The 23367-nt window shown below is 42.6% G+C and overlaps 2 protein-coding genes across 2 annotated transcripts; both read right to left on the reverse strand.

The window, feature by feature from the left end:
- Positions 1-1265: 1265 nt before the first annotated feature.
- On the reverse strand, positions 1266-2189 carry LOC130041446 (olfactory receptor 4D11-like). Its single transcript, XM_056133616.1, has one exon. It carries the CDS (start codon positions 2187-2189, stop codon positions 1266-1268), a length of 924 nt encoding a protein of 307 aa, XP_055989591.1.
- A 12376-nt stretch (positions 2190-14565) lies between these two features.
- LOC130041454 (olfactory receptor 4D11) lies at positions 14566-15501 on the reverse strand. Its single transcript, XM_056133629.1, has one exon. The coding sequence runs from the start codon at positions 15499-15501 to the stop codon at positions 14566-14568; it is 936 nt and encodes a 311-aa protein (XP_055989604.1).
- Between the last annotated feature and the right edge of the window lie 7866 nt (positions 15502-23367).

Genomic DNA, 23367 nt, shown 5'->3' on the forward strand with positions numbered 1-23367 from the left:
TGGTCTTAGTGAAGCTGCAACTGGAAAAATCACTTGTGAGTAATAAGGGGGAACATGCATGGAACCTTGAAGTTGTGTCTTTTGTCTACATTTCCATGAGTATATGAGTCTGGTAATCTGGCATGTTCAGTCTATAGTGGATTCCCTTTTCCCTCTGCTTTTTGGGTGACATCTGGTGATGCTCAGGGTTACTGCTGGCTCTGCACTCAGAAATAACTCCGTGTGGTGCTTGGGGGACCCTATGGGATGCCAGGGATTGAACCAGGCAAACACCCTTCCTGCTGTACTATAGCTCCAGCCTCTACAGTGAATTCCCTGTAGGCTTGATAGGCTTGAAATTTTAGCTTGATAGGAATCCATCAGGATTTCTTTAAGGTTAACCTTTAATGTTTTTTATAGGGTAGGAGCCCAATGGAAAAATCAAGAAAAATTCAGTCAAGAAAAACTAAGTCAAGAAAAATCCCTGAAAACAAACAAACAAACAAATAAAACAAAAAAACAAAAAAAGAGAGAAAAATCCCTGAATCTGTGATAAGCTGTTGGGCCACTGCTCACATGGGTTTTGTAGACCACAGCTGCAATTTGGCGTCAGCAGGCCCATTAATGTAATAAAAAATATGCTGATTGTGGAAAAACAATAAATCTGATACTTGAAGTCTTATTTCAAACTTAACATAAGACCCTGAGTAAACGAGGCTTCTATTTATTTTCTGCTTGAAAAGTACATTTAACTGCTTAATATTTGTCCTGTTGGGGACACCATTTTGGTCTTTGAGAGGAAGTACAATTGTCAGATTAATTTTGTACCCCTATTTACTTTATGGTTATCAGAAAACTGCTTAGGACTGGAGCGACTGACCAACCTCAGTTTGATCCCTGACATCCTGTAGGCTGCAGCGACAGTACATATGGATAGGGTGCTTGCCTTGCAAGAAGTCGACCTGGGTTCGATCCCTGGCATCCCACATGGTCCCCCAAGCACCACCAGGAGTGATTCCTGAGAGCAGAGCCTGGAGCAGCCCCAGAGCAACACTCAGTGTGACCCGAAAAGCAACAACAACATCAACAACAACAAAACAGCAACTCCTCCCCACCACAGAAAACTGGGTTGTCAAGACCCCTTTACTTAAATGAGAAAATAAATGGTATCTAGTAGTTGGAGATGTTTCTTGGCAATATATTTGAGTACAAGTTCAAGCCCTTGGGGAAGACAATAAAAGTAGGCTTTAGTGATGAAGAAGTGGGAGTTGATGCACTAATTTATCTTAGAAGAAGATGTTACTTTTAAGTTTTCTCATGGCTGTCTTTATCTCCTGGTTCCTCAGAGTATAGATCAGGGGATTCAGCAGAGGGGAGATGACAGTGAAGGTGACGGTGATGACCTTATCAGATGGGAGGGCAGTAAATGGTCGGGCATAGACGTAGATGCAGGGTACAAAGTGAAGAGTCACTACAGTGATGTGGGAGGTGCAGGTGGAGAGGGCTTTCCTCCTGCCTTCCCCTGCCTGAGACCTCAGCAACATGAGGATGAACATATAAGACACAAGCAGGAAGACGAACCACAGAATAGCGATCAAACCATTGTTGGAAATCATTAAGATATCAAGAGCAAAGGTGTTGGTACAGGTAAGTTTCAGGATCTGGGGGACATCGCAGTAGAAACCGTCCACAACATTGGGTCCACAGAAGGGGAGGGGGAGCAATAGGGCAATCTGCACAATGGAATGGGCAAAGCCCCCCACCCAGGAGGCCGCAATGAGGGCGAAACATCGCTCCCTGCTCATGATGGTCACATAATGCAAGGGCTTGGAGATGGCCATGTAGCGATCAAGGGCCATCACAGAGAGAGAGAAAACGTCTGCCCCACCAATGAGATGAAAGAAGAATATCTGTGTCATGCAGCCATCGAAGGAGATGGTCTTTCTCCTGGATAGAAGGTCTATGAGGACCTTTGGAGTAGTGATGGAGGAGAAGCAGATGTCCAAGACGGAGAGATTGCGCAGTAAGAAGTACATGGGGGTATGAAGGTGAGACTCACAGGTGACGGTGACCAGGATGAGGAGGTTTCCCAGCAAAGTTGTCATGTATACAAGAGCCAGAAAAAGAAACAAGATCAAGCTCAGTTGTTGGGACTGGGTAATTCCCAGAAATATAAATTCTTTTACCCTGGTGCCATTTCCCAACTCCATTGAGTCATTTTTCCTCTTCCTTGTGGAGCTTGGAAAGAAATAAAGTACTATTTCAGAAACTGTGCGATTTATCACAGTTTCAGGTTCATAGAGTCAGGTGTTAGGCAATATCGAGGCATTATTTCAGGTGTTCTGAGATAAATGCTCTAGGGGCCCCAAATGACATCTTACTGCATAACCACACTCTTATTCTTTCGTTCTGAATAATAGCTATTATAGGAGACGCAAGAAAGTAATCTTTCAACTATCTAAGGTCTATTTACTAAGGTGGCGAGGGATATGTTAAGCGTTCAGAAGTGAACTATTGCTGAGCCAGCCCCAGGTGTGGCCATTGTCTCTACCTCTTTGCTGTGACTCGTGTCCTTTGAGCTGCATGAAGCGTTTTCTCTTAGAGTGGGACCATTGAAATAAAATTAAGAATTCTCACCTGCAGAATGATTCTGAACTGAATTCTAGTAAAACACTCTTTCCATTTTTAAAAAAAAAATTGAATTGCTGTGAGATACAGAGATACAAGGTGGTTCGTGATTGGGTTTCAGTCATACAACTTTCCAAAACCCATCCCTTCACCAGTGAACATTTCCCACTATCGGTTTCCCCAGTTTCTCTCCTCCACCCCCTTCTCTCCACCCGTCCCCTACACCTCTCCCCCAGGCTACCTCTTTTCTTTCCTCCCTTCCTTTCTCTCTCCTCTGTCTGTCTGTCTGTCTGTCTGTCTCTCCCCCCACCCCTGTCTCTCTTCTTCTGGGCATTATGGTTTGCATTACCAGTACTGGTTGTTACCATGTTTGTCCCTTTACCTACTTTCATTACTCAGTTCTTGTCCAGAGTGATCATTTCCAATGATCTTTGTGTTTCAAATTTTGAATCGCTAAATAACAATGTAATAAAATTATGATTTATAGTAATCACAAAACAATCCTATAACAACACAGAAAAGTAGAACCAGTTTTTGTTTTGTCTTGATTTTGTTTGGGGCCACACCAGACAGTGTTCAGGGGTGTTTGCTTGTGTGTATGTGTGTGTGTGTGTGTGTGTGTGTGTGTGTGTGTGTGTAAATCTGAAGTAAAAGCAGGTAGGAGTTCACTCTTCTCAGTCCTCTCAAACAGGTTTTTCCCTTTGCTGACTTGGAATACTGTGAGATTAACTTGGTCTAAGGATCTCCTTCAGTTTCAATATACAGTAATGTGTTTTTTTGCAGTGGATTTTTCTGTTTCAATTTAAAAATAACTTATTATATCAGCTTTTCAAATGATAAACTATTAAAGTTGTTGAGAGGCATTATAGTAATCTGTGTACATAATAACCTGTGGTGAAAATACACTGCTTTTATTAAATCTTTGTTACAGTATGTGTGTTGTACAAATCTTTCAAATTGTTTTAGTTATCAAATATTTTATTTTTCTTGTAACTTCACATTTGTCATAAGAAACACTCACATAGCCTATTCTGAGGAGATCCATTTGGAGCAAATAAACTGGTGAATTCTCTCTTCTTATGAAAATCTAAATTAAAGGCTCCGTTCTGCCCAATACAAAACCAACTCATTTCTGTCTCCCATCTTCTTTTTTCCTATTTATCATCTGTGTTATCACTGAAACCTCAGTCTCAAATAAGCATCTGTGCACATAATAAATTTGATTCATGATATTTATCAATGTGAGCCCTGACATCTTTATCAACCTTTCGTACCCTTATTTTCATAGTCTTATGATAGACACCAGACACCACAGTCCCACACACTTATGCAGAATTACAATTCTTACTTAAAATCTCCACCTTTCAAGGACTCCAACATTTTAAATTATGTTCCCCTCAATAGGACACTCCTGTAGCTTACAAATATTCTGAAAAACACTCTTTTGAAGGCCATTGATTTCATTACCTTGTCTTCTCTCTTAAGGTGAAGAAGACAAACTCAAGAACTGTCTTCTCAATATTCCATGCTGATTCACAATGACCCTTCCTATTTAAAAATACCTTAATCTCAGAACTAGCACGAGAATTACCAGAGGGATATAGATAGATATGTTTGTGGAAACACTGCTGGTGGCGAGTGTTCCAGTGGGAGTAATTAAGAAATTATTCAGGTACATATGATCAGGCACATGCCCTTTTTCTAGATCCTAAGAATTTCTAGCAGTCCCTCATTGAGCAAGCTCTAGTCAGGATTTTCTGAACTTTTCAAGTAGGTTTTGACTTTTGGACTTCTGTGTTGGGCTTTTATGCATTGTCTAATTTTAGCAAAGATACTTCTGTCAGGTTAGCCAGAACTCCCGACAGTTATATCTGATGACATGTCCATATCCAATCAAACTACTCATCCTCTGCTGTCCTCTAGATGATAGCTGGTCATTCTGGCTTGTCTTTATTATTATGATTGAAAAGTTAAAGGGAAACTCCCCAGTTGACAGAAACAGTTTAGGACTAAGTTAAAAGTGAAGGTCTTTTGTGTAGTTCTTTATTTAAAAATTTTTAAAATGTTTTTGCTTTTTTGGGTCACACCCGGTGATGCACAGGGATTACTCGTGGCTCTGCGCTCAGGAATTATTCCCTGCGGTGCTCAGGGACTCACGTGGGATGGTGGGATTGAACCTGAGCCAGTTGCGTGCAAGGCAAGCTAAACCACTGTACTATCTCTCCAGCCTTATGAAGAAACTATTTTTTTTAAAATGTAGGAGTATTGCTATTTATTCAGCCTCTGATTAAGCTGATTGAATTGTGCATGAACTCCACCTTACTTTTTTTCCATTTTTTATAATTTTATTTATTGAATCACCGTGAGAGCAGTTACAAAGCTTTTGGGTCTAAGTCTCGGTCATACAATGAAACACCAGTACATGAAGGAACTTTTTGAGATAATAGAAATAGTAAATATTTTGGTTTTAATGGTGGTCCTATGTCTTTAATTGTCAAATCTCATTTCAAAAATGATATACATCACTATAGAAGAACTATAAACAAAAAAGACAGAATTTAGATCATACTGCATGTTATACATTGAGATGACTAACTCAAAATAAACAAATAAATATATTCTTGCTATAGAAATCACAGGATAAAGTAAGTGGGCACTGGATTTCAGATGGAAATCAGTAACATTTTTACTAAAAGCCAATTCTGTGAATTGTTTTTATAGGCTTTTTTCCTATTCCTCTGGGAATAGTTGCATAAGTCAAGTAGACCAGAGGTTAGGCTAAATCACAGAAATATCAAACTCAAGGTGACTTTTTTGTTTCCTTTATGGGTCACACCCAACAATGCACAGTGGTACTCCTGGCTCATGAACTCAGGAATTATTCCTGGCGGTGCTCGGGGGACCATATGGGATGCTGGGAATCGAACCCAGGTCGGTTGCATGCAAGGCAAATGCCCTACCTGCTGTGTTATGGCTCCAGCTCCGGTGACCTATTCTTAGTAGAGAGGTTAAACCTCATTAGTACGAAAGTTGCAGTAAAAAGAATTTTGGCCTTTGCAGCTTTGCTTGGAAGCCCAGAGACCATGTCCAGAGAAACATGACTACACAGTACAGCGGGTTGAATTCAGGCATGGAACACACATGCCCACCTATCTGAGCTATCTCTCTGGCCTCCTTTTGGACATTCTGTTTTTGTCCTTGGTGCCTGTATTTGAACACAAGGCAGTGAAGAGGTGAAGGACTCACCCTGCAACAGCTTGCTCTTCCCCTTAGTTCTTAGACTTTCTTTTCTTTTTTGGGGGGGGGGTCTTTTGGGGGACCATATGGGATGCTGGGAATTGAATCCAGGTCAACCAGGTGCAAGGCGAATGCCCTACTCACTGTACTATGGCTCTGGACCTATTTTTAGGTTTTCTTGCTGAACATTCTTGCACTCTTGCTGACGCCTTGCTGAGGACTCTGCACTTTTGCTGAGCACTCTTGCCGAGACTTTGCTTTCTGAGTACTTTTGCCGAAGCTGCAGAACTTCAGCATTCAGTACACAGTTTCCTTCAAGGGAAAGTAAAAAAAAAGTAAAGGCCCTCCCGTTGATCATCGATTTGCTCGAGCGGGCCCAGTAACGTCTCCATTGGAGACTTTGTTGTTACTGTGTCTGGCAGTTTCCTTCAAGGGAAACTGAAGGAAATTTCTAGATTGCTCTTAGCATAGGCCTATGCTTAGAAAAGGTGCTGGATTAGAGGTCAGACATAAGAACTGGAACTGCAGCTTTGGATGTCCAAAGCCCAAGCAATGAGGAAAATAGATCCCTGCCCACATATCGAACAGGCTAACACCCAGGGGCAGCTGAGTCTGGGGGACAGAGCCTGACCTCGGAGGGCATTTGGGACGTCCTTGGGAGAATCCTAGTCTGGTTTTGTAACCTTGGAAACCTGGGAATACATGACAAATAAGCTCATGTCCAGAACCTGCTTTGCAAACTAAAATGCTTGGGGGAATTTCAGCTTCTGTTCTCTCCTGCCAGGTGCCTGCCAATGCCCAACCTCCATTACATATTCTAGAAAATGGAGCTCTCGCCTTTGTTCTGGGCCCAATTCTGGAGCACAAGATTAATTGGGTCTGCTAGTGTAATATAACAGTGTTTTTCATCTTCTCAAATAATGTTGCTGGGTTTTTCACTGGTTTGTGGTGGAAATTTCTGCTAGAAACGCGAATAAATACTTCTTAGCCTAGCACTTTAAGCTCATGCTAATAAACATATTTTTTCTACCAAGACCACTGTGCTTATGTATGTATCTGAAATCAAGGGATTATAAAGCAATTGTTTTAAATATATTTGATGAATTTTGTGGCTTTTCTATTTTATTCTAGACTAATGAATCAGACTGATGAATCATATCACATACTTTAGAGATTGAAACCCACGGTATCAAAATATTGCCCAGAAGAAACTGTGTCCTCAAAGTGTGGGAATTGTCAGGTCGAGGGCAGAAGACTCACTGGAGTGCCGCTAAAATGGTAGATTCTACAACAGAACTACCGAATCTATTGGGGATGGAGCCTGTAGCTTTGCATTTTAATTAAAGCACTTTGCATTGGGAGTGGCTGATTTGGTGGCAGATTTCCAGCTCTGATTAGCGTGAGTCTAAAAGTTGTACCCAGAGGCCTGGGCGATAGTACAGCGGGTAGGGCCTTCGCCTTGCATGAGGCTAACCTGGGTTCCATCCAGGGCATCCCATTTGGTCCCCAAAGCACTGCCTGGAATAATACCTGGGTTCAGAGCCAGGAGCAACCCCTGAGAATTGCTGGGTGTGACCCAAAAAGCAAAATAAAATAAAATAAAATAAAAGTTGTACCCAGGGTTGTCTTCAGGTCAATATTCAGGAAGCTTCTGGAAGCTGTAATAGTCTGTATAATAAATAGCTTATCTACAAAGTCATTTTCCACTCCTAAATAAAGAGGTAATTTTGTTGTTGTTTTGGTGAGAGTAACTAATGGGATAGGGATTTTGCTCCTTTATTTCTGGGGGGAAAAGTTTCTTTCAAGTCTGCCTAACAACTATGGTATATATAGGAATGACTCCCTCTAGCGGTAAGGGATCAAAACAACTTCCTCTATGAACAATGCTTAGTGCTTTTTATTTTTTTTTCAATTTTTTATTTTAATGAATCACCGTGAGATACACTTATAGACTTTCTTTTCTTTTTTTCTTTCTTTCTTTTTATTCACTGTCACTGTGACTGTCCTCCCGTTGTTCATCAATTTGCTTGAGCGGGCCCAGTAACATCTCCATTGGAGACTTTGTTGTTACTGTGTTTGGCATATCGAATACGTCACGGGGAGCTTGCCAGGCTCAGCTGTGAGGGCGAGATACTCTCGGTAGCTTGCTGAGCTCTCCGAGAGGGGCGGAGGAATCGAACTCGGGTCGGCCATGTTGGCTGCGTGCAAGGCAAACGCCCTACCACTGTGCTATCGCTCCAGCCCTTTTTATTCAAAAAAATAAACATTTATTTATTGAATCACTGAGAGAACAGTTACAAAGCTTCAGGTTTAAGTCTCGGTCATACAATGATCAAACACACATCCCTTCACCAGTGCATATTTTCCACCACCAAGAACCCCAATATACCCCCCATACCTCCTCCTGCTTGTGAGGCAGATGATTTCCACTGAACTCTCTCTGTACTTTGATTACATTCATTATTTCGACAAAAGATGCACCATTATTATTTGGAATTTTCCCCTAACAATCAGATCTGCTGAAAAGGCATGAAATAATTTGTTTTCTATTGCTGGTTATGGAAGAACATACGATGTCATGTGGCCTCCATAGTGGCCAAGTGATTTTTGGATTGCTGATATTTTACTAATTAAGTCTGGAGGGATTTCTGTCAAAAGCTGCATAGTTCCAAGATTGGCTTGTGTACTTGGCCATGCCAGAGAGCGGCTTGTGGAGGGCAACTTGTGGTCTTGGCAGGGCGGGAAGGTTGCGCCGGTTCTGCGCACCCCATCCTATGAGGCCACAGTTGCTGTCACCGCCAGCTCATACCTAGCTGTCCAGAAGATTCTGAGGAGGCGGCTACTGTGCCGCTGGGTGTGTGTGTGTGGGGAAGTTGGAAGGGACAGGCACCCTTTCCCTCCCAGAATGGAGGGCACGATGCCGTAGCTTACTGCATAATCCATTCACATTTCTGCCAAAAGCTGCTGGGTTTCGAATTAGGTCCGTGTGCCTCTAGGGCCATGACCATGGTCTCCGCAGAGAGGGAAGGACATCGATTAGTGCTTTTTGACTGTGTTTGCAGCCTGGAGGTTAAGCATTCCACCTTGCTGTGTGTGAGGCCCTGGGTTCATTTCCTGACAATACAAAAAGTAGGAAAAGAGAACTCTCCAGTGTGGAAGATACTGAACAACTTATCGAGTTTTTTAAATAGAATTTTATTTTAAATAGAACTTTATGTTTTGTTTTGTTTTGGAGTTACACCTGGTTATGCTCAGGAGTTGTCCTCAGAAATTTCTTCTGGCTGTGCACAGGAAACTGTATGGGACACTGGGGTATGAATCCTGGATTGACCACTTGCAAGGCAAGTGTCCTCCCTGCTGTATACTCTCTTTGCCTCCATAGAACTTTATTTTAAATAGAGTTTGTCCTGTCACCAAACAAAATGTTGTGATCTTTGTACAGAAAAGAAATCCTTTTCCTTTAGTCATAGGAAATGGATTTTTGTATATACTACTTATTGCCAAAGCACTTTGTCTTTTATAAAGCTTCACTAAGCAAATGTAAATAAGGTAAAGGTAAAGGCCCTCCTGTTGATCGTCGATTTGCTCGAGCGGGCCCAGTAACGTCTCCATTGGAGACTTTGTTGTTACTGTGTCTGGCATATTGAATGCTCTCGGTAGCTTGCCGGGCTCTCCGAGAGGGGCGGAGGAATCGAACTCGGGTCAGCCATGTTGGCCGCTTGTAAGGCGAACGCCCTACCCGCTGTGCTATCAAATGTAAGGTTTTAAAAAAATCTTTGCTCATCCCATCGAAAAAATGGGTAGACATGCTGAAGGTAACTATCCACATGCTCGGATGAGCTCCACTCATGAAGAAACTGGCAGGGGAATCCAGGTATGCAGGACCCATGACTGAAATCTCCAAGCCCGCTTGGATTGGGACTGGGCCTCCTCTACCCAGCTCCCCAGTTTTCCAGTAATCTGGCAGTCACATCCACAAACTACCCCCGATGCCAAGTAATCTCATCAATGGCCATGATCCAAGAGACTATAAAATAAAGCTCCCAGAAGAGAACGATATAGTTCCTGGAGTACAAGATCGCATTTGGGGCCACGAGACCTCTTATTTCCTAGCCCACTGATTTACCTAAAGTAGCACACATGTGTTTGGTTTTTAACAAACTTGCTTGTATTCTCTTATATATGTGCTTAAATGGCCCCAGAATGAAATACGACACCTTCACGAACTTCTCTCTTATTATTGTGGGGGAAGATGCTCACTGGTTGGGTGGGTGTTTGAATATTATTTGTAATGAACTATTGTGAACTACTTTATGAAAATAAAATGTATAAAATCGTAAAAAATGGGTAGAGGAGATGAGCACTTTTTAAAAGAAGACACATCAAACACCTCCCCTGCTCCTGCCCCCTTATATAAAACCCCGTAAGAAAAAGACATACAGAAGAGCCATTTGCACTGGCTTTTACTGTGGTCCATGCCCAGCATGGTGTATGATTCCCTGTGCACTACCAGGAGTGATCCTTTAAGCACAGAACCAGAAGTGAGTTTTGAGCAAAGCCCATTGTGTCCCACCACCACTCCCCAAAAGAGAATACATATTGGATGGCCAGCAGGAGTATAAAAAAGTGTTCATCATTATATGTTTTTAGGAAAATGTAAATCAAAAGTACAGGGAGATGTCCCCTATCATTACTGAGAATGTGAGAAAAAAGAAGGGCTGGAGACCATCAGTGTTGTCCTATCTGTGGTGAAGGGGAACCCTCTTCCACTGTTGGTGGGAATGCTGTCTGCCTCAGCCTTATAGAAAACAGTAAGGAGACTTTTCAAAATGAAAGAATAGAAAACCCATCTGATACAGCCATCGTCTTACTTGGCATCTGCTCCAAGAACCCCAAAATATTAATTCAACAAAACATATGCACAGCTATATTCACCACAGTAATAATCAAGACATGGTAGTAACCCAAATGTCCAACTAAAAAATAGTGGATAAAGATGTTGTGCTAAGTATACATAGTGGAATATTACACACTGTGAGAAAAGATGAAATCCTGCAGTTCACTGCTAGTTGGATGAAGCTGTGAGATTAAGCAAAATAAATTGGAGGGTGATGAATGAATACTGGAGCTTCTCAGTCTTCTAAGGTATACAGAGAAACAAAACAGTGAATAATGACAAATCCTTGGCCCTGAGCACAGCTAGGTATGCCTCTGTATCCCTGTAAGACCCAACCCCACAAAAAAATTAAGAGTGCAATAGAGTAGTGCAGAGTCTTTGGGAACTACTACAACTGTTCTAACAGAATTACAATGGTAGTTTTACCACTACTACTATTGTTATAGCAGAACTACAATTGTGAATAGTACTCTAACCATAATGCCTAAATTGCAAACAAAAATAAAAGTTGATTTGTCTCATCTGTATGTTACCTTCCTTACTTTTTTTTTTTTTTTGCTTTTTTGGGTCACACCTGGCAATGCACATGGGTTGCTCCTGGCTCTGCACTCAGGAATTACCTCTGGCGGTGCCCAGGGGACCATCCCTGGAGACTATCCCAGGGGACCATATGGGATGCTGGGAATTGAACCCGGGTTGGCCACATGCAAGACAAATGCCTTACCCACTGTGCTATTGCTCTAGCCCCCACTACCTTACTTTTGTCAATCAATAGTTATGCCTGTTACCCCACTATTACTCAGTATGGAAGTGGTATTTCACTTTTTCACCTCTGTTCTGAACCTCATACCATCCAACTACCATCTAAGTATATTTTTATAATAAAATTTTTTTGGGGGATATAGTGATAGCACAGAGCATGGGGCACTTGCCTTGCCATAGTTAACCAGGTTTTGATCCTTGTCTCCTCAAATGATCCATTGAACCCCGCCAGGAGTGATCCCTTAGTTAAGAGCCAGGAGTAAATCCTGGGTATGGACCATCCCTTCTCCCTCCACCTCCAATAAAGAAGCAACAAAGAATATTTGAAACAAATGTTTACTCTTTATTTCTACCATGCTTTCCCAAAGAGAAAAATATTAGGCTTTACTATTTTCAAACAGTTAAAAAATTATTCATTCATATTTCTACTTTGGACAAACTGGCAGGCTACCGAATGTAGCCTGCCCACACTGCAGAGTCTGGCAAACTCCCCGTGGCGTTCCCAATATGCCAAATACCAGTAACAATGATGGGTCTCATTCTCCTAAAGAGCCTTGAATATAATCTCAGGGCTAGGATGAAGGAGACTTTACTGGGGCCTGCTCAAGGCAATCGACGATTAACAGGATGATTTGTGATTTGTGATTGATTTCATCACTGTGCTACTGGAGTGATAGCACAGCGGTAGGGCGTTTGCCTTGCACGCAGCCAACATGGCCGACCCGAGTTCGATTCCTCCGCCCCTCTCGGACAGCCCGGCAAGCTACCGAGAGTATCTCGCCTGCACAGCAGAGCCTGGCAAGCTACCCGTGATGTTTTCGATATGCCAGACACAGTAACAACAAAGTCTCCAATGGAGATGTTACTGGGCCCGCTCGAGCAAATCGATGAACAACGGGAGGACAGTGACAGTGACAGTGACAGATTTCATATTGTTTCATGCCTTGCCTCATTGTCTCCAGAGGGACCAATCTTTAATGGTAAAGCCAAACTCAGATTGGTCTTAGTGAAGCTGCAAACTGGGAAAATCACTTGTTGAATAATAAGAGGGAACATGCATGGAACCTTGAAGTTGTGTCTTTGTCTACATTTCCATGAGTATGTGAGTCTGGTAATCTGGCATGTTCAATCTATAGTGGATTCCGCCCCCCCCCGATTTTTTTTCTTTTTGGGTCACACCCAACAACACACAGGGGTTACTCCTGGCTCTGCATTCAGGAATTACTCCTGGTGGTGCTCAGGGGACCATATGGGATGCTGGGAATTGAACCCGGGCTGGCCACATGCAAGGTGAACGCCCTACCTGCTGTGCTATTGCTCCAGCCTCTCCCCCCTGCTTTTTGGGTGACATCTGGCGATGCTCAGGGTTACTGCTGGCTCTGCACTCAGAAATAACTCCTTATGGTGCTTGGGGGACCCCATGGGATGCCAGGGATGGATCCCAGGTAGACTGTGTGCAAGGCAAACACCCTTCCTGCTGTACTAAAGCTCCAGCCCCTACATTGAATTCCCTATAGGCACTTTAGCCTGATAGGAATCCAGCAGGATTTCTTTAAGGTTAACCTTTAATGTTCTCTATAGGGTAGGAGCTCAGTGGAGTTTAACGAAGTCAAGAAAGATCACTGAGTGTGTGATAAGCTAAAGATACTGCCAGGGCACTGCTTACGTGGGTTTTCTAGACCATAGCTGCAGTTTGGCAGCGGCAGGCCCATTAATGTAATAACAAATTTGCTGATTGTGGAAAAACAATAAGTCTGAAACTTGAAGTCTTATTTCTAGACTTAACATAAGACCCCGAGTAAGTGAGACGTCATTTATTTTCTGCTTGAAAAGTACATTTAGATGCTTCTTTTGTCGAAATAATGAATGTAATCAATGTAGAGAAGAGTTAAGTAGAAATCATCTGCCTTACAGGCATTTGGAGGGGTGGGAGGGGGGTATACTGGGGTTCTTGGCGGTGAAAAATAAGTACTGGTGAAGGGAAAGGTGTTTGATCATTGTATGACCGAGACTTAAACCTGAAAGCTTAGTAACTTTTCCCACAGTGATTCAATAAATAAACATAAAAAGAAATAAAATAAAATAAAAAAAATGTACATTTAGATGCTTAATGTTTGTCCTCTTGCATACACCATTTTGGTCTTTGAGCGGAAGTACAGTTGTCAGGTTACTTTTGTACCCCTGTTTTATTCATGGTTATCAGAAAACTGGGTTAGGGCTGGAGCGACCAACTAACCTGGGTTTTATCCTTGGCATCCTGTAGGCTGGAGTGAAAGTACAGTGGGTAGGGTGTTTGCCTTGCAAGAAGTCCACCTGGGTTTGATCCCTGGCATCCCTTATGGTCCCCCAAGCACCACCAGGAGTGATTCCTGAGTTCAGAGCCTGGAGTGGCCCCAGAGCAACACTCGGTGTGATACAAACAGTAAAAACAACAACAAACACCACCCCCTCCCCTACACAGAAAACTGGGTTGTCAGTGACCCCTTCACTTAAATGAGAAAATAAATTGCATCTAGTAGAGTTGTTTATTGACAATATATTTGAGTATAAGTCTGAAGCCTGGGGAAAATAATGAAAGCAGTTGTTTATAATGAAGAAGTTGGGGTTGTTACTCTTATTCATTTTAGAACACAGCGGTAGGGCGTTTGGGTCACATAATGCACGCAGCCGACCTGACCTACTGGGATTCAATTCCTCTGCCCCTCTTGGAGAGCCCCGCAAGCTACTGAGAGTATCTTGCCCGCACTGCAAAGCCTGACAAGCTACCCATGACGTATTCGATATGCCAAACACAGTAACAACAAGTCTCACAATGGAGACATTACTGTGCCCGCTTGAGCAAACCAACGAACAACCGGAGGACAGTGACAGTGGCAATTCATTTTAGAAGAAGGCCCTAGATTTTTTTTTTTTTTGCTTTTTGGCTCATACCTGGCTATGCACAGGGGTTATTCCTAGCTCATGCCCTCAGGAATCACTCCTGCAGGGCTCAGGCAAACATAGGAGATGCTGGGAATAGAACTGGGTCAGTCTTGTGCAAGGCAAATGCTCTTCCTTCTGTGCTATCGCTCCAGGCCCAAGAAGGCACTACTTTTAAGTTTTCTCATGGCTGTCTTCATCTCCTGATTCCTCAGAGTATAGATCAAGGGATTTAGAAGAGGGGAGATGACAGTGAAGGTGACAGTGATGACCTTATCAGAGGGGAGGGCAGTGAAGGGCCGGGCATAGACATAGATGCAGGGTACAAAGTGCAGAGTCACTACAATAATGTGGGAGGTGCAGGTGGAGAGGGCTTTCTTTCTGCCTTCCCCTGCCTGAGACCTCAGCAACATGAGGATGAACATATAAGACACTAGCAGGAAGACAAACCACAGGACAACAATCAAGCCATTGTTGGAAATCATTAAGATCTCAAGAGCAAAGGTATTAGTGCAGGCAAGTTTCAGGATCTGGGGGACATCGCAGTAGAAACCGTCCACAACATTGGGTCCACAGAAGGGGAGGGGGACTAACAGGGAAATCTGCACAATGGAATGGACAAAGCCCCCCACCCAGGAGGCCGCAATGAGGGCGAAACATCGCTCCCTGCTCATGATGGTCACATAATGCAAGGGCTTGGAGATGGCCATGTAGCGATCAAGGGCCATCACAGAGAGAGAGAAAATATCTGCCCCACCAAGGAGATGGAAGAAGAATATCTGTGTCATGCAGTTTGCGTAGGAGATGGTCTTTCTCTTTGACAGGAGGTCCACCAAGACCTTGGGAGCAGTGATGGAGGAGAAGCAGATGTCAAGGATGGCGAGATTGCGGAGCAGGAAGTACATGGGGGTGTGAAGGCGAGACTCACAGGTGACGGTGACCAGGATGAGGAGGTTTCCCAGCAGAGTTGTCATGTATACAAGAGCCAGAAAAAGAAACAAGATCAAGCTCAGATCTTGGGACTGGGTAATTCCCAGAAATATAAATTCTTTTACTCTGGTGCCATTTCCCAACTCCATTGAGTCATTTTTCCTCTTCCTTGTGGAGCTTGGAAAGAAATCAAGTGCTGTTTCAGAGAGCATTTATCACAGTTTCAGGCTCATAGAGTCAGGTATTAGGCAATAGCGAGGCATTATTTCAGGTGTTCTGAGATTAATGCTCTATGGGTCCCAAATGACTTCTTACTGCATAACCACACCCTTATTCTTTCATTCTGAATAATAACTAGGATAGGAAATGCAGGAAAGTAATCTTTCAACTATCTAAAGTGTATTTACTAAGGTGGCGAGGCACATGTTAAGTGTTCAGAAGTGAACTATTGCTGAGTCAGCCCAGGGTGTGCTTCATTGCTGTGACTGGTGTCCTTTGAGCTGTGTGAAGCGTTTTCTCTTAAGGATGGGACCATTGAAATAAATTAAGAATTCTCACCTGCAGAAAGGTTCTGAACTGAATTGTAGCACCAGTGCACATTTCCCACTACCAGTGTTCTCAGTTTCCCACCTGCCACTCTCTTCACCAGTTCCCTACATCTCTCCCCCATCCTGCCTCTATGGCAGGTACCTCTCTGTCTCTGACTCTGTCTCTGTCTCTGTCTCTGTCTCTCTCTGTCTCTCTTCTGGGCATTGTGGTTTGCATTAACAGTACTGGTTGTTATCATGTTTGTCCCTTTACCTACTTTCATTACTCAGTTCTTGTCCAGAGTGATCATTTTCAACTATCATTGTCTTTCAAATTTTGAATCACTAAGTAAAATTGTAATAAAATTATGATTTATAGTAATCACAAAACAACCCTATAACAACACAGAAAAATAGAACCAGTTTTTGTTTTGTCTTGATTTTGTTTTGGGCCACGCCAGACAGTGTTCAGGGGTGTGTGCTTGTGTGTATGTGTGTGTGTGTGTGTGTGTTTGTAAGTATGTGTAAATCCTAAGTAAATGTAGGTAGGAGTTCAGGCTCCTCCGTCCTCCCCAACAGGTTATTCCTTTTGCTGACTTGGAATACTGGGAGATTAACTTGGTCTAAGGGTCTTCCTTAGTTTCAAGATACAGTAAAGTGGTTTTTCTGCAGTGAATTTTTCTGTTCCAATTTTAAAATAATTCATTGTACCAGATTTTCAAATCGTAATCTGTGAAAGTTGTTGAGAGGCATTATAATAATCTGTGTACATAATAACCTATACATAATAGCCTATGGTGAAAATATGTTGCTTTTGTTAAATCTTAGTCACATTATGTGTGTTGTACATGGGTTTTTTTTGTTTGTTTGTTTTTGCTTCACACCCAGCAATGCACAGGGGCTACTCCTGGCTCATGCACTCAGGAATTACTCCTGGCGGTGCTTGGGGGACCATATGGGATGTTGGGAATCAAACCCGGGTTGGCCGCATGCAAGGCAAACACCTTACCCGCTGTGCTATCGCTCCAGCCCGTGTTGTACAAGTCTTTCAACTTTTTTAGCTATTAAATGTTTTATTTTTCTCGTAACTTCACATTTGTCATAAGAAACACTCACATAGCCTATTCTGAGGAGATCCATTTAGAGGAAATAAATTGGTGAATTCTCTCTTCTTATGAAAATCTAAAATAAAAGGCTGCATTCTGCCCAATACAAAACTAACTCATGTCTGTTTCCTGTATTCTTTGTTCCTATTTATTATCTGTATTATCACTGAAACCTCAGTCTCAAATAAGCATCTGTGCACATAATAAATTTGATTTATGATATTTTTGAACGTGAGCCCACATCTTTATCAATCTTTCATACACTTAATTTTCTGAGTCCTATGACAGACACCAGACACCACAGTCCCACACTCATGCAGAATTACAATTCTTACTTAAAATCTCCACCTTTCAAGGACTCGAACATTTTAAATAATGTTCCTATCAATAGGACACTCCTGTAGCTTACAAATATTCTGAAAAACACTCTTTTGAAGGTCATTGATTTCATTACCTTGTCTTCTCTTTTAAGGTGAAGAAGACAAACTCAAGAACTGTCTTCTCAATATTCCATGCTGATTCACAATGACCCTTCCTATTTAAAAATACCTTAATCTCAGAACTAGCACGAGAATTACCAGAGGGATATAGATAGATATGTTTGTGGAAACACTGCTGGTGGCGAGTGTTTCAGTGGGAGTAATTAAGAAATTATTCAGGCACATATGATCAGGAACACGCCCTTCCTAGCATTCTCATTGAGTAAGCTCTAGTCAGGATCTTCTGAACTTTTCAAGTAGTTTTTGACTTTTGGACTTCTGTGTTTATGCATTGTCTAATTTTAGCAAAGTTAGTTCTGTCAGGTGAGCCAGAACTCCCCAACAGTTATATCTGTTGACATGTCCATATCCAATCAAACTACTCATCCTCTGCTGTCCTCCAGATGATAGCAGGTCATACTTGCTTGTCTTTATTATTATTATTGAAAAGTTAAAGGGAAAGAAACTCTCCAGTTGACAGAAACAGTTTAGGACTAAGTTAAAAGTGAAGGTCTTTTGTGTAGTTATTTATTTTTTAAATTTTTAAAATGTTTTTGCTTTTTTGGGTCACACCCAGCGCTGCACAGGAATTACTTCTGGCTCTGCACTCAGTAATTATTCCTGGCGGTGCTCAGGGACTCATGTGAGATGGCTGGGATTGAACCTGAGTCAGTAGCGTGCAAGACAAGAAATAGTAAATATGTTGATTTTAATCGTGGTCCTATGTCTTTACTTGTCAAATTTTAAAATGATATCATTCACTATAGAAGAACTATAAATGAAAAAAGACAGAATTTACATCATACTGCATGTTCTCAATGACTAACCCCAAATAAACAAATCAATATTTTCTTGCTATAGAAATCACAGGATGAAGTAATTGGGCATTGGATTTCAGATGTAAATAAGTAACATCTTTACTAAAAGCCAATTCTGTGAATTGTTTTTATAGGCTTTTTTCCCTATTCCTCTGGGGATAGTTGCATACGTCAAATAGACCAGAGGTCAGGCTAAATCTCAGAAATATTTAGGTGACCTATTCTTAGTAGAGAGGTTTCTACCACATTAGGGTGAAAGTTGCAGAAAAAATAATTTTGGCTTTGCTTGGAAACCCAGAGACCACTCCTAGAGAAACTTGACTACACAGTACAGTGGATTGAATTCTGGCATGCATGGCAGGTGCCCAACTCTTCGCGTTACTCCTTTGGCCTCCTTTTGGACACTCTGTTTATGTCTCTGGTCCCAGGATTTGAACACAAGGCAGTGAATATGTGAAGGACTCACCCCGCAAGAGCCTGCTCTTCCGTTTAGTTCTTAGGCTTTCTTTTCTTTTTTGTTTTTTGGTGGGGGGTTTCGGGAGACTACTTGGGATGCTGGGAATTGAACCGGGGTCAGCCAGGCACAAGGCAAATGCCCTACCCTCTGTAATATCGCTCTGGCCCTCTTTTTAGACTTCCCCCTCCTTTTTTACAGTTACAAAGCTTTCATGTTTGAGCTTCGGTCCTACAATCATCAAACACCCATCCCTTCACCAGTGCACGTTTTCCACCACCAAAATGCCCAGTATTCCCTCCACCCACCCCTTTTCCAACTCGTTCCTTGCCTGTGTGGCAGACAATTTCCCCCATACTCTCTCTCTATTTTGGTTACATTCAAAATTTGACGCCAGTCTCACCACCACTCAAACCTGCTGAAAAGGCAATGCGAGATGATTTGTTTTGTATTGCTTGTTATGGATAGAATATAATGTCCAAGAAATTCTGTATTGTTCTCTTCTGGGAACTTTAGTTTATAGTCTATATAGTCTTTAGTTTATAGTCTCTGGGTCATTTCTACTATGGTTCATCCCCTCTTGGGTGAGGCTTGTCCGAGTGCGTGGAGAGTAGCTTTGCTCATGACTGTGGCTGGGTTCTGGAGGTTTTCGGCTGTCAGGGTTCTGCTTAGGGCAAGGAGGGAAACTCAACCCACCCCCCTCCAAGGTGCCCCAGTGAAGACAGCCTGGCACGGGGCCAAGGCATTCTGCAGCGCTCTCTTCTGGGAGCTTTAGTTTATAGTCTCTGGGTCTTAGCCATTGATGAGAGTACATGGCAGTGCCAGGGGAAGTTTGTGGGTATGACTGCCAAGATACAGGAAAACTGGGGATCTGGGTGGAGGAGGCCCAGTCCCAATCCAAGCAGGTTTGGAGGTCTCAGTCACGGGTTCCCTCATATATGGTTTTTCCTGCCGGTCTGCTATCTGGTGAGGTTCACCCCATCTTGGTGAGGCTTGTCCGAGCATGTGGAGAGTGGCCTTGAGCATGGAGGCAGTTGGGTTCTGGAGGTTTTTGGCTGCTGGGGTTCTGTTTGGATCAGGGAAGGAGACTCAATCGCCCCCTTCCAAGGCGCCTCAATGGAGACAGTCTGGTGCGGGGTCAGAACACTCAACGGTGCTCTCTTCCGGGAGCTTTAGTTTATAGTTTCTGGGTCTTGGCCTTTGATGAGATTACATGGCATTGAGGGTAGTTTGTGGGTGTGACTGCCAAGCTACTAGAAAATTGGGAATGTTGGGGAAGGAGGCCCAGTCCTGATCCAAGTGAACCTGGAGCTCTCGGTCAAGGATTCCTGCCTACCTCTGAGCTACAAGCCCTAACTGCATCTTTTGATCTCAATCGAGATTAATGGGTCTCTGAAATAAGGCCAATAAATAAGCTTATCTATCTGAGCTGGAGGTTTTTTGTGGGTGTGTCTCCCACATACCTAACTTTTGGCCATTTAATTTCTTGGTAAACTTGGCCCCAAGTTGTTGGGGTCTGGCCAAAGTAACAGCAGCAATTTGGGGGTATCTGAAAGTCTGAAGGCACCAGCAGGCTTCTGATGCACTCGTCCTACAGGTTTACTTGCTGGTGGCACCATACCCCCTCTTTTTAGACTTTCTTGCTGAGCTCTCTTGCGCTCTTGCTGAGGTCTTGCTGAGGACTCTGCACTTTAGCTGAGTACTCTTGCCGAGACCGTGCTTTCTGAGCACTCTTGGTTTTATGCACAAGGGCTGCAGAACTTTAGGATTCAGTACACAGTTTCTTTCAGGGGCCGTAGAATGCCCCGAGTATAGGTGTATGCTCAGAAAAAGTGTGGGATCAGAGGTCAGACATAAGAACTGGAACTGCAGCTTTGGGCATCCCAAAGCTCAAGTGATGAGGAAAATAGATCCCTGCCCACATATCAAACAGGCTAACACCTACGGGCAGCTGAGACTGGGTGACAGAACCTGACCTTGGAGGGCATTTGGGATGTCCTTGGGAGAATCCTAGACTGGCTTTGTAACCCTGGGAACCTGGGAATACATGGCAAATAAACTTATGTTCTTGAGGTGGTCTAGACCCTGCTTTGCACAATAACATACTTGGGAATCTCTGCTTCTGTTCTCTCTTGTCAGCTGCCTGCGATATTCAGGCAGATATTCAGAATATCTAGATATTCAGATATTCTAGAAAACAGAGCTCTCCCCTTTTTTCTGGGCTAGTTCCGGAGCACAAGTTTAATTGGGTCCACTAGTGTAATCAACCAGTGTTTTCCAGCTTCTCAAGGAATGTTGCTGGGTTTTTCACTGGCTTGTGGTGGAAATTTCTGCAAGACAAGCAAAGAGTAAGCACTTCTTAGTCCAGCACTTTAAGCACATGCTAATAAACATGTTTTTTTTCTATCAAGACCACTATGCTTATGTATGCATCTGAAATCAATGGATTATAAAGCAATTGTTTTAAATATATTTGATGAATGCTGTGGCTTTTCTATTCTATTCTAGACTAGCTCATTTTTTCCAAAGTGTTTGATCAGACTGATGAATCACATCACATGCTTTAGAGATTGAGACCCATAGTATCAAAATATTGCCCAGAAGAAACTGTCTCTCGAAGTGTGGAAAGTGTCAGGTCGAGGGCACGGAACTCACCAGGGGTTCCGCTAAAATGATAGATTGTACAACAGAACTACGAAATCTATTAGAGATGGAGCCTGTAACTTTGCATTTTTATTAAAGCAGTTTGCATTGGGAGCTGCTGATTTGGTGGCAGAGATTTCCAGCTCTGATTAGCCTGAGACTAAAAGTTGTACCCAGTGGACCTTCAGGTCAGTGTTCAGGAAGCTTCTGGACGCTGTGATAGTCTGTGTAATAAATAGCTTATCTACAACGTCATTTTCCACTCCAGTTTTTGTTGTTGTTTAGGTTAGAGTAACTAATGGGATAGGAATTTTTGCTGCTTCATTTTTTATTTATTTATTTATTTATTTATTTATTTTTATGTAGGAGTACTGCTATTTTTTCAGCCACTGATTAGCTGATTGAATTGTGCATGAACTCCACCTTACTTTTTTTTCATTTTTTATAATTTTATTTATTGAATCACCGTGAGAGCAGTTACAAAGCTTTCGAGTCTAAGTCTCGCTGCTGCTTTATTTTTTGGGGGAAAAGTTTCTTTCAAGTCTGCCTAAGAACTATGGTATTGGAATTGCTCCCTCTAGTGGCACTGTAGCGCTGTAGCACTATCCTCCCGTTCATTGATTTGCTGGAGCCGGCCCAGCAACGTCTCCATTGTGAGACTTGTTGTTACGGTGTTTGGCATATAGAATATGTCCCGGGGAGCTTGCCAGGCTCTGCCCTGTGGGAGAGAGCCTCAGTGGCAAGGGATCAAAACAACTTGTGTTTGCAGCCTGGAGGTAGAGCATTCACCTTGCTATGTGTGAGACCCTGGGTTCATTACCTGACACTACAACAAGTAGGAAAAGAGGTCTCTCCAGTGTGGGAGACACTGAAGAACTTATCAAAATTTTAAATAGAATTTTATTTTAAATAGAACTTTATGTTTGGTTTTATTTTCGGGTCACACCTAGTGATGCTCAGGAATTGCCCTCTGAAAATGCTCCTGGTTGTGCACAGGTAACTGTGTGGGCTGCTGTGGATTGAACACGGGTTGACTGCGTGCAAGGCAAGTGTCCTCCCTCGGCCCCCATAGAACTTTATTTTTAAATAAAATTTGTTCTTTCACTAAACAAAATGTTCTGATCTTCGTACAGAAAAGAAATCCTTTTCCTTTTGTCATAGGAAATGGAGTTTTGTATATACTACTTATCTCCAAAGCACTTAGTCTTTTAGAAAGCCCCAAAAAGCAATGAGATTTCAAAAGATCTTTGCTCATCCCAACAAAAAGTGGGTAGACTAGATGAACACTTTCTTAAAGAAGACATATCAAACACCTCCCCTGCTTCTGCCCCCTAATATAACACCCCCCCCAAAAAAAAGACATGCAGAGGAGCCATTTGCACTAGTTTTCATTGTGGTCCATACCATGCACTGTGTATGATTCCCCGTGCACAGCCAGGAGTGATCCTTTAAGCACAGAACCAGAAGTGAGTTTTGAGCAAAGCCAGTTGTGCCTCACTACCACTCCCCAAAAGAGAATACATATTGGATGGCCAGTCGGAGTATGACAATAGTGTTCATCATCACATGTTTTCAGGGAAATGTAAATCAAAAGGACAGGGAGATGTAATCTCTCAGCACTGAGAATGTGAGAAAAAGCAGGCGGGAGACCACCAATGTTGTCCTACCTGTGGTGAAAGGGAACCCTCTTCCACTGCTGTTGGGAATGCTGTCTGCCTCCGCCTCTGTGGAAAACAGTAGGGAGACTTCTCTCAAAATGAAAGAACAGAAATCCCATCTGATCCAGTCATCATCATACTTGGCATCTGCTCCAAGAACCCCAAAACATTAATTCAACAAATCATATGCATAGCTATATTCACCACAGTAATAATCATGACATGGTAGCAACCCAAATATCCAACAGCAGATGAGGGGATAAAGAGGTTATGGTATATCTACATAATGGGATATTGCACACTTGTGAGAGAAGATGAAATCCTGCAGTT

This window comes from Sorex fumeus, unplaced genomic scaffold, assembly GCF_029834395.1.
Source record: "Sorex fumeus unplaced genomic scaffold, SorFum_2.1 ptg000007l, whole genome shotgun sequence".
Classification (NCBI taxonomy): Eukaryota; Metazoa; Chordata; class Mammalia; order Eulipotyphla; family Soricidae; genus Sorex; species Sorex fumeus.